General features: G+C 44.8%; 1 protein-coding gene across 2 annotated transcripts in view; it reads left to right on the forward strand.

Annotated features, from left to right (window-relative positions):
- LOC6617366 (roundabout homolog 2) overlaps positions 1-16,074 on the forward strand; it is a 37,985-nt gene extending 21,911 nt beyond the window's left edge. Inside the window, exons 3-12 of one of the 2 annotated variants that reach the window (XM_032726785.1) lie at positions 2,020-2,122; positions 5,931-6,215; positions 6,646-6,786; positions 6,848-6,979; positions 7,087-8,391; positions 8,503-8,601; positions 8,862-9,102; positions 9,501-9,661; positions 10,847-11,120; positions 14,050-16,074. In XM_032726785.1, the coding sequence (XP_032582676.1) occupies positions 2,020-2,122; positions 5,931-6,215; positions 6,646-6,786; positions 6,848-6,979; positions 7,087-8,391; positions 8,503-8,601; positions 8,862-9,102; positions 9,501-9,661; positions 10,847-11,120; positions 14,050-15,079 (3,771 nt within the window). In that variant the 3' untranslated portion in view covers positions 15,080-16,074. The remainder of the gene's footprint in view (positions 1-2,019; positions 2,123-5,930; positions 6,216-6,645; positions 6,787-6,847; positions 6,980-7,086; positions 8,392-8,502; positions 8,602-8,861; positions 9,103-9,500; positions 9,662-10,846; positions 11,121-14,049) is intronic. The other variant, XM_032726792.1, reaches the window with a different exon arrangement.
- The last annotated feature ends 309 nt before the right edge of the window (positions 16,075-16,383 follow it).

Raw genomic sequence — 16,383 nt, forward strand, 5'->3', positions numbered from 1 at the left:
AAATTTATGTGACTTCTGGCAATGTTTTCTTCGCTTTCCCGTTGTTCTCCTTTTTTTTGGCTCACAAAGGCAGTTACTTGCCAAATCCAAATTAAATTTTCAGCAGCAGAAAAGCGGGGTAAACGAAAGAGAGGACAGTGCGTTACAAAACCATAGTTGTTGGGAAATAATCAAGTAAATTAAAGTAAATTTCTGCATAGGGTCGAGTTAATCACTAATAACTTCACAAGCCTAAAGGTTTCCTTTTCAACTTATAATACATTTTCTAGCGAATTTCTTATTTAAATATAAGTACTTTCCAGCCCATACTGTCACCCTTATATACTCCGTTTTCTTCATCTGCTCCCACGGTTGCCATTGCAACGAATACTGTTTAATTTTATTTGAGATTTGTGCCCCAGCTTCTCGAAAGGATAGTGAGCATGGCTCCTGGGAGGAAGCCCTAGTGGCGCCTCGCCCTAGTAATTCATTTCAATTTTTAATAGGAATCCGCCCTGTGCCCAGCTAATAAGCTTAGCTTCGGCTTACCTTTCCCGGGGACCACGTTGCGTATGCTGAATATTCAGCGCGGCAGTTGATGATGGAAATGGGTCAGTGGTAATGGTTAGATTGAGTTGGCTAAGTTCCTTGCTTGGTTTATCAAAGTTGACAAAGCTATGTAAATGGAAAAGTTCAGGTGGACTTTAAACTGACCTGAATTGAAGGCAAGGAAAGAAGTACAGAAAATTGATGAAACCACCTTTAAATGCCCCCATACCATACGCCACTTTAATATCATTTAAGACTCTGTAAGCAAAGGATATCCTAGTAAATGTGTCTGCTCGCACTTTGTGCTACGTAATCTTGCAGCCTTTGAGCTGTTTCCTCTGTTGTTTCTGTTTTTAGTCGCTGTTCTGTTCGCTTTTCCTTGCCAACTCGCTCACATATGAAGTATGACAATCGAGGAGCCCGAGGCGCTTCAACTTATTTGTTTTATAAAGCGCACCCGCGGCTCAGGACTCGGGATTCAGGACTAAGGAGCAAGGACTCGCTGACGACATGTGTGTATACAGCTGGCGAGGGAAGATTAAATGAAAGAATAATACAGCTGAAGAACCCTTTTGTCATCTTCACTTAGCGCAACACTTAATTTCACTTGGATGAGGCACAAGTTGTGTAAATTGTGCGAACTTTGTTGCCGCTGCTGCCTCTAATTTTCTCCTGCTGCAAGCAGCAGATAAATATGCCACACACACAAACACACACACATACAGAGAGGACACAAACACACTTAGTTTGACATTTAATTTTAAGCGCATGTTGGGGAATTCTTTTGTGCTCCGAAAAACAAATAAACAAACAGTGTAGACAACAAACCCAAAGGGGGAAGGACTCCCCCAGAGGGGCGAGGGGTGCCACGAGATGTAGTAACTATAAAGTTGCTCGAGAGACATTTTATGATTTGAGCACTTGAAGGCAGCAGACGCGCAACAGACAACAGATTGCCGTCTGTTTTATGGCCTCGAATAACCAAGGGGTTCAAGGATGTGCCGGACGGAAGGAACCCATCCCTTGAAGGAGCAGAGCCTGCAGAGCCAGCAAATCAACGTCTTAGGGGTTCTGGCTGGTGTATCTCAGAGTTGTATCTTTCGCAGTTGCCATTTGTGAAATTACAAATAGGAACGGATTGACGAGGAATGTCGAATTGAAAGTACCCTTTGAATTAATAAAGAATATAAAGGGGATACTAAAGACACTAAATGTAATCAACGAAGTAACGAATCTTTTAGGGTTGATATTCAAAATTCAAAGGGATAATTCCGCGAAAATCAAAGTGCGTTGCAAAGTCAAAGTAACCCAAACAGAATCCCTTTCCAATTTAATACTAAGACCTGGTCATTTCAATTAAAATTACCCACAGCTTGCCCCTGGCTCTTGATCCTTTCTCAAGGTCCCTGAAAACCATTTTTTTCGCAGCTCGTCTCCAGTACTTAACTCATTCTAATGCCACCATCGTTTCTTATCCACATCTTTTTGCAGGTTGTCAATTCACGTCGCGAAACAGATGCGGGCATCTACTGGTGCGAGGCGAAGAACGAACTGGGCGTGGCAAGGAGTCGGAACGCCACGTTGCAAGTGGCGGGTAAGTCGTCGCAAATCCATAGTCCCCCCATGTCCTTACACTGATAAAAACACACATGACTGCATGATTACGATTTAGTGTGGGATTAAAATTAGTGACTAAATGATACCTAAACAAAGGAACTTCAAATTAGTTAGTAGCTATTAACAAATTTAAAAAGAAGACCTTTTTTCTTTCTCTGCATCAACTCCTCTCTAGAAGCGTGTGGTGTGCGTTTTTAATATTCTAAATTGATGTTGATTTTTGCTGCTGCTGGTGATGTTCTTTATGTTGTTGTTGGTTGTGGCGGTGGGGCAGTGGGGGCGTGCCAGCTTTGCCCTTTTCCCAGCCAGCAGCCCAAATCACCCGCCCACTTAACTAACTAGCTGTGGAGCTGCTGCGTATACAAGTTTTCCGCTCGAACGCACCCACTTGTCTTGCCAGAGGTCTCCTGCCATCTCCCTCCCTCCACTTGTGGCCGTCTCTTTCTCTGGGCACGCTCTATTGCCGCCTCCATTAACCAGTTTTCATTTCAGCTTTTCTCCTTTTTTTTTCCTTCTATTTTTGGTTATTTTTGCCAGCTATTTTTTGCGTTTGTGATGCCTTTTTAGCTCAGTCTAATGGCCCAAAATGGTGGGAGGGAATGAAGTGTTCCTGTGTGTGAGTGCTGGGTTTATTGGACCATATGCAAAAACAAAAAGCGAGTGGTTAGCCCTTTCCAAGTTGGGTCAGGTCTGAGATGAATTTTGATGGCCTATGTCATGGATTAATGCGCGGCCAAACAGAAGAGAGATTTAATTAAAATAGATCCCCAGCCTCCTACTTTCTCATTTATCAAGATGACTTTACTCTGGGATATATTATGGCGCCTTCAAATTAATAAAGCATACGCCATGTGGTACATTACATAATGGCAAAAACAAATCATTAAATAATATATTTAATTATTGAAGATTCTTAAAAACATGTATTTTATAGATAGTAATTATTTTGATTCTGAAGAAGTGGTCCATTGATTTCTCTCCTCAACAATTGGTAGTGAATTGTGAATGGGTATTGGGTTCTATCCACACACCGATGCCACCCACTTGGCACCCACTCCATTGCGGCTGAGACCGCCACTTTGTCTTTTGTTGGCTAATATTTCTTTTATTTGCCGCTGACTTTTCATTCCTGGATGTCTGTCTGGCGGTCCGCCCAGTCCGCCCAGGCCGCCTGTCATGTCCTGGATCTCCTCCCACAGGAAAATCGATATTGCTCAGTGTGGAGTTTATTTTGCCTTCGTGCTGGATTGCCCCTGCCATTGCTGGTGTCTTTCCTGCTTTTCGAGTCCTGTTTAGCCTCAGCCCGAGTTGAGTTTGCTTTTTGCGGTATGTCCTTGGGGAATATTTTTCAATATTTGCATGTAAATCACGAAAAGCACGTCAAATTTGTTTGCTTGGTTAAAACGTCGTTATTGCGGCTTGCGGTGTGGGTGAAACGAAGGCAAGTGGCGTTCACATTGATTGGGTTAGGCAATAAAAGAGCGAACTGGCAAAGGAAAAGGATCGGGAGCAGAAGCAGAAGTAGAAAAAGGACCTCAACTCGTAGGCGGGCGCCCTTGTTCACGTGGCTTTTCCTACGCTTTTTTCCGGGGCCGGGAGTTTGTCAATAGTAAACATAAGTTTCACATTGTGGGCACATAAGTATATACATTTGATGTTGTCAGCGCAATTTCGCTTTGAGGGCTGTCAACGCACATGAAGCCTTTGACCTGATATTAAAAGGAGTCCTTTGCAGGACGAAAGTGTAGAAGGGCGGCGGCGGTAGGAGCCACATGCTAAATGTGAGGAATTAGAAAATTGTAGGGGAATTATTTCCGGCGTTTCGCAATCATATCTGTAATTTGGTAGGGCCTTTACTTCGTCGGATTACATATATTATGAGCTGGCAAAACGAGAAGTAAGTTGAGGCCTTCAATATTTTCCTGGGCATGTTATTAAAGCGGCTTTGAAACGTTCTAAAGGTCATTGAAGCAAAAATAAACTTTGCTTTAGAAATCATTACACAATAAATCACATACATAGATGCCGCATAACTTGGCGGCCTCAGTGTTTCTGAATTAAGCCCAAAATGAGTGTTCATTAGCTTAAATTGATCACGTCGCCGACTTGAAGTAGTTGCCATTTCGGGCATCCATCCAAACATAAATCTCCCGTGAGCAGAACTTGGCTGATAAATATAGATAAGCGGTCATTTATTAACTCATTATCAGCAGCTGTCCGAATTGGCCGCTGGAAGCGATTTGCACCTTTGGAGCCGAGGCTTTTCCGCTCCGATTGGCCCCTTAACCCCTGACCCGGGAAACTCGAAGCCGACAAGGACGAGGCCTACACAACTTTTGCCCAGTGGCACTGAACCTGACACTGATTATGACTTTGATTAATTTATTGATGGTTGGCGTGTTTCCCGCTGTGTTGGCTTCCTTCTTTCATTTTCCCGGTATATTTCAGGGCTTTATCAAAAGTTTGCCACGACTTTAATGGAGCCTCGTGGGTTGGTTGAGGTTGGTTCCCTTCTTTGATTCGGGCTGATTTATGGCGCTTCAACTTTAAATTTAATAACAGTCATGGTTTTAGCACATTTTGCATAACCAAGACGGGCAAACTAAACCAAAGCAAAAACGAATCTCAACCATAAAAATGTGTAAAGGAATTCGCTTATTCACTTTGAAGATTAAAAAAATTAAAATAAAGGAAGAGCGAAATTTAATTTACGTAAAAGCTGCTTTCGCTATGGATTTATTCGTTGAACTTCTCAGCCCACATATATATATATACATATACTATACTATATTTTTTCGCTGCACAAAAGGTTGCTTTTGAGGGCAAACGAGAAGAGTCGAAAAAAGCGGAGAAATTCACTTCGCTTCGCTTTTCAAGTGCTTGAAAGTTGCTTGATTTATTACACCAGAAGCACAAATACTCGCAGCACCGCAGTCCCCAACTTTCCTTCGCTGATATGCACACAGGACAAATAGAGCTCTGAGGTGTGTGCAGATTACTCCGCTTCCCGCTGACCACGCTCTCAAAGGACATAGGACAAAGGACGATAAGAGGCAGAACCAGCCGAATTATCCTGCCGCTCTGCACTTTTGTCGCTCCAAATCTGCGACTGCTGAAGCAAAATGTTGATAATACGCTGATTTACTATGCAAAAGGAGGGGAAAATAGAGAGCTCGGAAATGCGTTCCGGGAATAAATGCAGTTGCCATGATTGTGGCACAAAAATGCTCGAAAGTAATGGCAAATAAAGTATGAAAGAGATCTTGAGGATGGAAATCATTTTAAAGCAGAAGTGATTACGTTGGAGTATCTCAACTATAGTGAAATTCATAAAGGCTTACAAAGATTACATAGATCAAGCCTACGTTTATATAAGTGATAAAACCCAATCACCCAACTATTGAACCTTATTAAATTAGCCTAAAAGCTGCGAGTACATTGCTGTCCCTGATGGATTTTTTACAAATTAGAGGGTCATCTTTCCCAGAATTCCCTCGTTCTCCTCATTGTGGCGCATAAAAATCACATTTATGCCATTTACCCCCGATTTATCTCTGCTGTCAGGCAGCAAACACGGACTTTCTCGCACGTTGAGAAAGAGGGATGGCCGGGGGTCAGAGGTCAAGGCAACGGGAGGGACAAAGAGCCACCGACGTGGGGCATTTATCATGCAAAACCCCCTGGTAATTTATAACCCCCAACAAATGGACATGGCCCAGGCCACACACACTCTCCGCAATAATCATTTGCTCATCTTTCAACCACTTCTCCATCCCGCCATCCAGTTCTCCGCGATGAGTTCCGCCTGGAGCCGCAGAACACACGGATCGCCCAGGGCGATACCGCCCTCCTCGAGTGCGCCGCCCCTCGGGGAATCCCCGAGCCCACAGTGACCTGGAAGAAGGGCGGCCAGAAATTGGATTTGGAGGGCTCGAAGCGAGTACGCATCGTTGACGGCGGCAATTTGGCCATCCAGGATGCCCGCCAGACTGACGAGGGTCAGTACCAGTGCATAGCCAAGAATCCTGTCGGTGTGCGCGAGTCCTCGCTGGCCACACTCAAAGTGCACGGTAAGCGATTAACCCCTTTCATCAAGTGTTTTTTATACAATTTAGAAAATAATGTTGATAAGCTTACATGGTTTTTAAGATTAAATTTATTTTAAGTACTTTTTTTTTAATTTATTTAACTTGCTCCACATAAAAGATTAAAATAATCCGAAAACTTAAAGTTAAGCTCTGAGTTTATTTATATTTGTGTTCCATACGTTACATTCCTTGTTAGTGGGCTTATAAAGCCCGTGTGCCCTCATGGGTTAAGGACTAGAAAAGGGTCCTTCACCACCGCCCAATCCAAGCACCTCCAATCAATGTGTCATGTCCAATTTGCCGGAATGTGACTAGGGTTGGGTTCGACGTGGCAGAAAGCGGTCTTATTGGTTTGAGGTTTTTTGATTAAATTGCCGCTTATCATTTCCCACGTTGGCTGTTTCCATTGCAGTCAAGCCGTACATCATCCGGGGTCCGCACGATCAAACGGTTTTGGAGGGCGCCTCGGTGACCTTTCCCTGTCGAGTGGGTGGTGACCCCATGCCGGACGTACTGTGGCTGCGCACTGCCTCGGGTGGCAACATGCCATTGGGTAAGCTATACAAACAAGGGATTGTTAATTGAGTTGGAGCTCAAAGAATGTTATTTTAAAGATCGCGTGAGTGTCCTGGAGGATCGCAGTCTGAGACTGGAGAGGGTCACCATTGCGGATGAAGGCGAGTACAGTTGCGAGGCGGACAATGTTGTGGGCGCCATCACCGCGATGGGAACTTTGACTGTTTACGGTAAGCTCTTTTTTGGTAGATCCCATTACCCGATTATAGACAACCTCTAGCTGGGCACTTTAGCTAATTAGTCTACCCCTGCTCCTTCCCCCGCACTCACACTGTAGCCCCCCCGAAATTCATCCAACGTCCAGCGAGCAAATCCGTGGAACTCGGCGCCGACACGTCCTTCGAGTGTCGAGCTATAGGAAACCCAAAGCCCACCATCTTTTGGACCATCAAGAACAACAGCACGCTGATATTTCCGGGAGCCCCGCCCTTGGATCGCTTTCACAGCCTCAACACCGAGGAAGGGCACTCGATACTCACGTTGACCAGGTTCCAGAGAACGGACAAGGATCTGGTCATCCTGTGCAACGCCATGAACGAGGTGGCCAGCATTACCTCAAGGGTGCAGCTGAGCCTGGACTCGCAAGAGGACCGGCCGCCTCCGATTATAATCTCCGGCCCGGTTAATCAAACCCTACCCATCAAGTCCCTGGCCACACTCCAGTGCAAGGCCATCGGTCTGCCCAGTCCCACTATATCCTGGTATCGCGATGGAATACCAGTGCAACCCAGTTCCAAGCTGAACATTACAACGTCTGGGGACTTGATCATATCGGACCTCGATCGCCAACAGGATCAAGGCCTATACACCTGCGTGGCCAGCTCGCGGGCTGGAAAGTCCACTTGGAGTGGTTTCCTCCGGATAGAGTTGCCCACCAATCCGAATATTAAGTTCTACAGAGCCCCGGAGCAGACTAAGTGTCCCAGTGCCCCGGGACAACCGAAAATTCTTAACGCCACTGCCTCGGCACTGACCATTGTTTGGCCCACCAGTGACAAGGCGGGAGCATCGTCGTTCCTGGGCTATAGTGTGGAGATGTACTGCACCAATCAGAGCAGGACTTGGATACCCATTGCATCGCGTTTGAGTGAGCCGATTTTCACGGTCGAGAGTTTGACACAGGGAGCGGCTTACATGTTTATTGTTCGAGCGGAAAACTCACTGGGCTTCTCACCACCCTCCCCCATCTCGGAACCCATTACGGCGGGAAAACTTGTGGGCGTGCGGGATGGCAGTGAAAGCACCGGGACCTCACAGCTCCTCCTCAGCGATGTGGAGACCCTGCTGCAGGCCAACGATGTTGTGGAGCTACTGGAGGCCAATGCCAGTGATTCGACGACCGCTCGACTGTCTTGGGACATAGACAGTGGTCAGTACATCGAGGGTTTCTATCTGTACGCCCGGGAGCTGCACTCCTCCGAGTACAAAATGGTTACACTGCTCAACAAGGGTCAGGGCCTGAGCTCCTGCACGGTGCCTGGACTGGCGAAGGCCTCCACGTACGAGTTTTTTCTTGTGCCATTTTACAAGAGCATCGTAGGCAAGCCCTCGAATTCGCGACGCATGAGAACTTTGGAAGATGGTAAGGATCTAGTTTACCATCCTCTGCTCGTCATTGAATCTATTTCATTCTTATTTATTATGATTTATTAATAATCTGCTGGCATTAACATGGCTTCAACTTCTTTCGCAGTTCCGGAGGCACCACCTTATGGCATGGAAGCCATCCAATTCAATCGCACCTCGGTCTTCTTAAAGTGGCTACCTCCACAACCAAATCGGACTCGCAACGGTTAGTACATATTTGAATTGTTAAAAGAGGCTTCTGAGCAGGGATCTTGAACATTAGTTTGATATGATAACCCGGTTTTGGGTTACCAAACCAGAAATGTGATAGGCCCTGTTCCGATTCCCTCATAAGTGAACCACCCAGTCAGTTGCTTTGTGAAAATAGCTCGGCCAAATCCACTCGTTGCGGATGAATTCTCAGCTCTTTGTTTACATTTAATTTCATTTGCTCTGTCCAACCGCCCAAATATCCCCGTGGCACAGGCATCCTCACCAGCTACAATGTGGTCGTCAAAGGCCTGGACGTGCACAATACGACGCGGATATTCAAAAATATGACCATAGACGCGGCCACGCCCACCCTGCTCCTGGCCAACCTCACCACAGGAGTCACCTACTATATCGCAGTGGCGGCTGCCACGCGGGTGGGAGTCGGGCCCTTCAGCAAGCCCGCCGTGCTCCGCATCGATGCACGCACCCAATCCCTGGACACTGGCTACACGAGGTGAGTGGGCTGCACTGGGAGAAAAACTATATTTTTTACTCGAAACCATTCCATAAAAGTTACAGTTAAATCAAAAAAATAACTAGTACTTTGATTTAATTTTATATTAAGTTACACTAAGCTGAAGTACCTTTCTTACCTTTTGGTAATCTTTTATTTCACACCTCATTTTCGTTAAGTGTATTTTCCTTTTGTGTGGGCTTTGTGGGCATCGGGCATTGTGGAGCTGCTCATTTGACTGCCAAGTGTCGCTTCGGGGTCCACATCAATCCATTAACGGCCAACGACAATGGCCAACGACTTTTGCGACCATTAAACTAAGCCTCCGCCCGGCACGTACGGAGCTCCATCCTGGATAGCGTTCTCATTCCGGGTTCTTTATTGTGTGCCTATTGCAGATACCCCATCAGTCGTGATATTGCCGATGACTTTTTAACGCAGACCTGGTTTATCGTCCTGCTGGGCTCCATCATTGCCATAATTGTGTTTCTATTGGGCGCATTGGTTCTATTCAAGCGCTACCAATTTATCAAGCAGACCTCGCTGGGCAGTTTACATGGTGAGTGAACTTAAATTTAAATTTATACTTATTTCCCTTTTGTGCACTTCTTTTGGGGGGAGCTTGTTCTCTTTGTGTAAGGATTTGCGGGTGAGTTGAAGTTTAATTTACTCGCGAAATGGGGGATGTTTAGTCGGGATAATGGTCATAGTATTTAAGGTTTAAGCGGCTTAAAAACTGTGTTTACTCTAAATCAACATTTATGATCACATCCATAAGTATCGTTTGCATCACGAAAATATTCAAATATAGACTACAAATTGCATTCTGAATTTATAACCCTAGTATTCTACCTCCGAGCTCCTTCTTCTGTAAATGCTCCCCGACTTTTATTGGACAATCTCCATTCCAGTCCGGGACATGCAAGCGTTTTGCTCCAGCTCCTCCTCTGCGTAATCTATGATTTATGACTGAGCATTTATGGCCGGTCTCAATTAGGTTGGCATTTTGTAAGCCACAATAACTGCAGACATCGAGACACGCACTCATAACATTGTGCAGACTCGAGAACCAAAACCGAGGGTAATAATCTTTGGCAGTAAGCCACAGCGCCAAGGTTAAACCGACTATAAAAAGATAAACAAGCCACGATAACTGGAGCAGAAGTCGGGGAGTCTTGGGGGTTGTCGTGGGAAAGAGGATTTATATAGCTTATAAGAACGACAAATGCTCACGTGAAAATCACATCAATTGTCTGACTGGGAAATTCTAAATATAGTTGGAAAACAAGTCGTTTTAGCTGACAGTGGGGAACTGCAGATACCCTATGATGTAAGAGCATGTAACAGACGGACAAACATACGGACAAACGTATGGACATTCTGGCACAAACACACTTAGCTACCGTTTTAAGGACATTCAAGCAGCCAAATGAACTATTCATAATGAATAGAACCACACAGATACCAAGATTATCAAGACCAAAGGTCGTTTCAGAAATCAAATGCGAACTTACTCGCTCAACCCATCTACTTAAGCTGAACTACAGGGCATTTGCTGTGAGGTTGGTGAAGGGCGTGTAGGAGCTCTTGCCAATTGAATATAAAAAGTAATTTCCGTCTTTTATTATTTGCACGTTACAGAACAAGCTGGGCGATTTTAGTTTTAACGAGCGGTAATCATTGCCAGCCCCACATGGAAGCCATTTCGATGTATTCAGTCTCCCGTATGTACTTTTTATTTCAGGCAATCACGCAATCGGAACCGTGCGAAAGTTTCCAACATTGCCGCTAAATGGAGGCGGAGCCGTCGGTGCCGGTGGCTCAAATTCGACAGCCGCAGCTGGGCAGAGTGGCCATGGCCTGTGGATCGATCCCACCAGCGGCGTTTGGCGACAGGCAGCGGGCGGCGGCAATCCTGGCGGAGTGGGCTCGTGTACGACAAAGGAGCAACTTCCGGGATACGCACAGGCCACCGCCCAACAAGGACAACAGCCCACGCTGCTCCCCGATTACGAGAGGTGAGTCTCCGACTGTTTATCTGCTCAGGAAGTTGCCTTAATATCCTGTCCACGCCTCGCTGACTGTTTAATTACAATAAAAAATTGGCGAGCATTGGTAAAGGGATGTAGGATAAAGGCTCGTGGCGTACAGAGAATGGGTGTGCACTTTGAAAAAATAAACTAGTTAAGCTAGTGAAGTTATTATGTAACCAATGGCATGATCAATTATCCTTGTTGCTTCTAGGTGTCTCTTTCCTGCTTTGAACTTTAAAGAAATGGTTGTATATTTTTTGTTCCGTGTAGTAAGAAGCCGACTACTTGGTGTAAGTAAAAGATCCATTCCACTATTTACGAGCCGGGTCGTAAAAGATATTTTGTAAAGCTGCAACCGCTGCCACCATAAAGATTCCCCCGCCAAAGCCGAGCCACCCTAGCAGTGGAGGACCTGAACCCTCTGCTCCATCCGAAAACCGCCGCAGCAACAACAAACGCCATTAAATTGTTACACTCGAACGGGTTTTACTTTGGGCCATGGTAACTTACTCCGCCACGAAATGTTTACGTTGGCAGGAGCAGCAATGCAGCCGTTATTTAATTTCCATATACGCAATTCGTTCATATTTCCTGGGGCTGTTTTATCTCCCTGTTTTCTGTACTTTCGTGGGGGTTTCCTTTAAAGGTTAATGAATTTTCCATCTGGGAAATGCATTTCAGTCGAACGGACTCTTAACCTACTTTTATTTAAGTTTTTTGCAAAGAAAACAAGTTTAACTTAAAGGGACTTGAGTGTGTAACTAATCCTCGAATTTATTATTTATAAAGTCCTTAAATTTGTCAATTCATAGAAATACTAAGTAGAATTATTCTGTCGGTGAGTTTAGAGAACTCTAAAAGTTTTTGATCCCAATTTTAGATTGTGACTATCAGCCAAGTAATTTAGTACAATTTGTCAAATGTTTCTGGGAAAATCCTGTGAAAGTTTCGATGAAGGTTTTCATCTGAGCGCTTTAATTCGGGCTGTCCATTTGTACTTCCCATTCCATTTGGATTTTCTTTTCACTTTTGCTCAGGAATGTATATAGGAAAACAAATTTTCTTTTGTTTCCTTGCTGTTTCTTTAAGCTTAATGTACCGTTGTGGCAACAATAATAAAACAAAGCAGTAATGCAAAAAATAAAACAAAATCCAAACAAGGGGCAATAAAAAAGTGGCAACTGCTGGCGACATATTGCTGTCCCGCTTCCCCCTTACACCTGTCCCACTCTTTCAAGCCGGAAAACTTTAGCGTATTTATTTGCGGCGTTTTACGCATTTATTTGTTTAGACTTCCTTTCTGCGTTCCTCGAGTGAAATATCCGCCCACCTTTAACCCCCCACCCACCACGCGCTTTTCCTTCCACTTCACTTACAATTTGGAACAATTCCTACCACCCTCGCATAGCGAGAAAGCCTCCCCCCTCGAAAAATGAGCCACCCCCTAATGCCGTTGCCACTTCCGTTACGCGATTTTCATTATTTCCGTTTCAATTTTTCCGTTGTATTCCTGGGAACCGAACTTTCCCGCCGCCACTGCTCACTTTTAACAACGCTGTAAAGTCGTAAAAAGTATAGCATAAGCGCTGGAATACCAAAACAGGATCTTCTTTTATTTCCCTTGTTTACATAAACACTCCCCAGAATTTCCTTGCCGAAACACGTGCGTCATTACCCAAAATTTCCAATTAAAATATTTAATTTCTTTCGCGGGTTGTCTGATTCGAGGAGTTCTTAACAACCACCCCGCGGAAAACGCAATTTTCACCGCTAAATTAACAATTAAAAATTGATAGTCCTCGGGGAAGAAGCGCAAACTCATCGCATCTGCATATTTCCATATTCCCCCCGTGTCCTTGAGGCCAACTCTTAATAGATGGATACATTCAAATTACTTGACATATTCTCAGGCGTCCTTCGGAATGTGACTCTAATTGGCTCGAGTTTTAACGGTGTAGATTTTGACATATTTTAGATATTACCACTGGAAAGCGTAGAGTCCATCTTCAATGCGATGAATGTAATGCAATGTCTCCCCATTTGTTTCCACACAATCCGAACCACCATAAAATGGCGAAAACTCTTCGCATTTTCCAGCGCCACACTCCGCATTTCAAACATTTTAGTAAATTTTTACGAGAACTCATTGGAAAGAGCAGAGCGATAGATAAGCATTATCTCATTAGCTAATTAGTGTGCAGAAATTTGTGCAATAAAAAGTTTTCCCCGCTTTTCAGTCTCGGAAACGTTGATTTTTCGTGTTGGCAGGAGAACTCGCACGGATAAAAGTTTGATTTGAATGGGAGTCCTGCTTTTTTCCGCTCCCAAATTGGTTGCTCCTCGTTCTTTGGCAGCTCCTCCATTTCCGGCGTTGGCCCATTTTAATTCCAGTACCTTCCACGCGGAGCTCCCTCTAATTACGAAGTTGAATTGCTAATGGGGGGAATTTTGTATTGTATTTGCCATATTTAACCAAATTGCAGTGGCGGAGCGGTGGGGCATTCAAAGGGAAATTGCAACGAAATTTTTAATGAGTAGGTGTGAGGCGGGCACAATTTCCGGAGTGCCATTCAGTGCCTAACAAAAGCAATTTCCTCCCATCAACAACAACATCGAATGATTTATGAAATCGGTGATGTGAGCGCCAGACAAACATAAATCCACATAAACCTATTTACACAGCAACTTATTTTAACTTAAATGTTCTATTAGTAAAGTTAAACCAAAAGTTTTCTAAAATACTCAGTGGAGTAGGAGATTCGGAATTCGGACTCATACTCTTGGATACTTATGCAGTTACAACTCTAAAAAAACTGTATATCCCTTTACCATTTTTCCCAGTGTATTTATCATTCACACTCATGTCCGCACTGAATCAATTTTAACTGCTGATTTCAATCCCCTCAAATTGCAGACTATCGCCGCTGAATATGCCCGATTACGCGGAAGTCGCCTGCTCGACATTCAAAAGTCCCACCCACGGAGCACCACCGATGGGTGGTGGTGGCCAGTCGGCCTCCCTGTACGACAGCTGTGGGGCCTACGCCACCACCAATGTGGTGGCCAATGTGAAGCTCTACCAGAATCGCTATGCGACAAAGCCGAGCCAGAACAGCGGCAGCAATAACAACAATCACCAGGGCAATGACTACCAGTCGACCGGGATGTACTCCGCTCCACCGAGCGCCCACTACGGATGCCTGGAGCCGAAGCAGCAGCAGCAACAGCAGCCCAATCTGATGACCACCTCCACGGCCAGCACGGCCATCCTGACGAACTCGCCGGCCAAGGTGAAGAAGATCAACATAACCGAGAACAAAATGGAACAGCTGGAGGGCAAGACGGAGCGGACGAACCCGTTCAACCAGCAGCAGCAGCTCCTCCTGGCCAGCAACGCCCTGAAGCAGGGACTGGGTGCCTACGCCAACACCACCTTGGCGGCCCAGATGGCCAGTGGAGGTGGAGCGGGCACCTTGAGGCGCCAGCGGCAGCCCAAAACGCTTTACAAAAGCGAGAACAATATACTGGGCAAGTCTGGTCTGCGGCAGAACACCATGAATGCGAGTGTGGGTGCTCCCAGCAACGGGCAGATGGACTTCCTGACCGGCGGGCCTCCGTCGGAGGGCGGAGACTTCTCCGGACTGGGCCTCTGCAACTCCACCAACCAGCTGCTCAACGACTGGGCCTCCAGTGCCTCGATCGCAGCTCCCGGGGATTATCATTTCGGCAGCAAGCAGCCCAGCAAGCAGCACCTCTACGTGAAGGCCAAGGATGGCACCTGGTCGGCCGTCAGCTCGGATGCCTATCAATCCTTCAAGCACCAGCAGCAGCACCATCCCTTCCTGGCAGGATCAGGTGACAACACCAAGTCCCTAGCTAGTGTAAACAGCTTAGCTGGCGATAGCAAATTCCTGAGTAGTTTTGGCTCTAGTGCCAATGTCTAGAGTCAACCTTTAAGCTTGGGTCAATCGAAAAGTGCTCAATAAGTTAGAGGATTCCCAGAGGATAAGTTGTAGGCGTATATCAGTTGGCAGGTGGAAGCTGGGTTGTGGAATGTTGTGAGGGTTTGGTGGGGGTTGAACTTCTCTAAGAAATGTGTAATACCTTTCCTTTTAACTCCAGTATTATATGATGCCAGCTGATCTAGCTATCCCTAGAGCAACATATAAACTCCATAACCCTCATTTACCCACCCATAGCTCGATTAGACTTCCACCATCCGATGAAAGTCCCCAAATCAGAATCAACAACGAAATGTATGTAAAGAGATACAGAACACCCGGAGTAATTGGCTTGTAAATATAACCCCCTAACTATATCCTATATATGAAAAACCTTAACCCTAAAGCATTTAGAATATTGCATTTGGAGCAAGCAAAATAACTCTAATTTACACAAGAAACCCGAATCCAACCCAAATAGCACAGACGTAGTTGAAGTAAGTACAGCGATGGAAATCTTTAAAAGTTTGCAGCAAACCATTACGAACTTTTGCAGAAAGTGTTTCCACAGATAAGGAAACCCATGTTGAAGCCAAAAAAGAAGAATACCCAACCCTAACGAAAATATTACTTAGAGTTACATGAAAAGCACGATGAAGTTAGTTGTGTGTGTTGAAAGTATTGAAACTCACCTCCCGCAAAAGCTAAATAAATGCTAATAATAAGGCTGTTAAATGTAAAATATCATAAACGATTCAAGAATGAATGACTAAACCTACATTTAAACCGTGTAATTAAAGCATTAAAATGTAATTAACTGACACTAGATTTAGTTTGAATAGCTAAAATCGGAAAACCGACATGAGAGAAAAGCGAAAGTGCAAGGATTACAGCAAATAGGGGGATTTAGCTGGAAAAAGACAAAATAATTCAACTAATCAATTAATTGATAAATTATGCAATGAGAAAACTAAAAATAAAGAAAAATATAAAAGCAATCAGTATCTGGCAAAGTACAGTGCGTTTCGTATTGGTAGGATCGGATTTGATTCGTAATTTATTATTCTAAATAGATTGATGGTAAGTAATATATTTGGTAACAAGCTTGTAGCTTTGATAAGTCCATAGTCCAGGCCTTATTTAGATGGAAACTTGCCCTCCCAATTAGATACTCTGCCCATTTTAGTTGCAAATCGCTTTCTACTTAGCAGCACCGCTAATTTTTTGTGGGAAAACGCGCTCTAATGTGTGCGCCAATTTTCCATTTCAGCAAGGACAATTTGGCGGCGACACAGTTGTGCCTACAT

The sequence above is a fragment of the Drosophila sechellia genome, chromosome 2L (genome assembly GCF_004382195.2).
Source record: "Drosophila sechellia strain sech25 chromosome 2L, ASM438219v1, whole genome shotgun sequence".
Taxonomy (NCBI): Eukaryota; Metazoa; Arthropoda; class Insecta; order Diptera; family Drosophilidae; genus Drosophila; species Drosophila sechellia.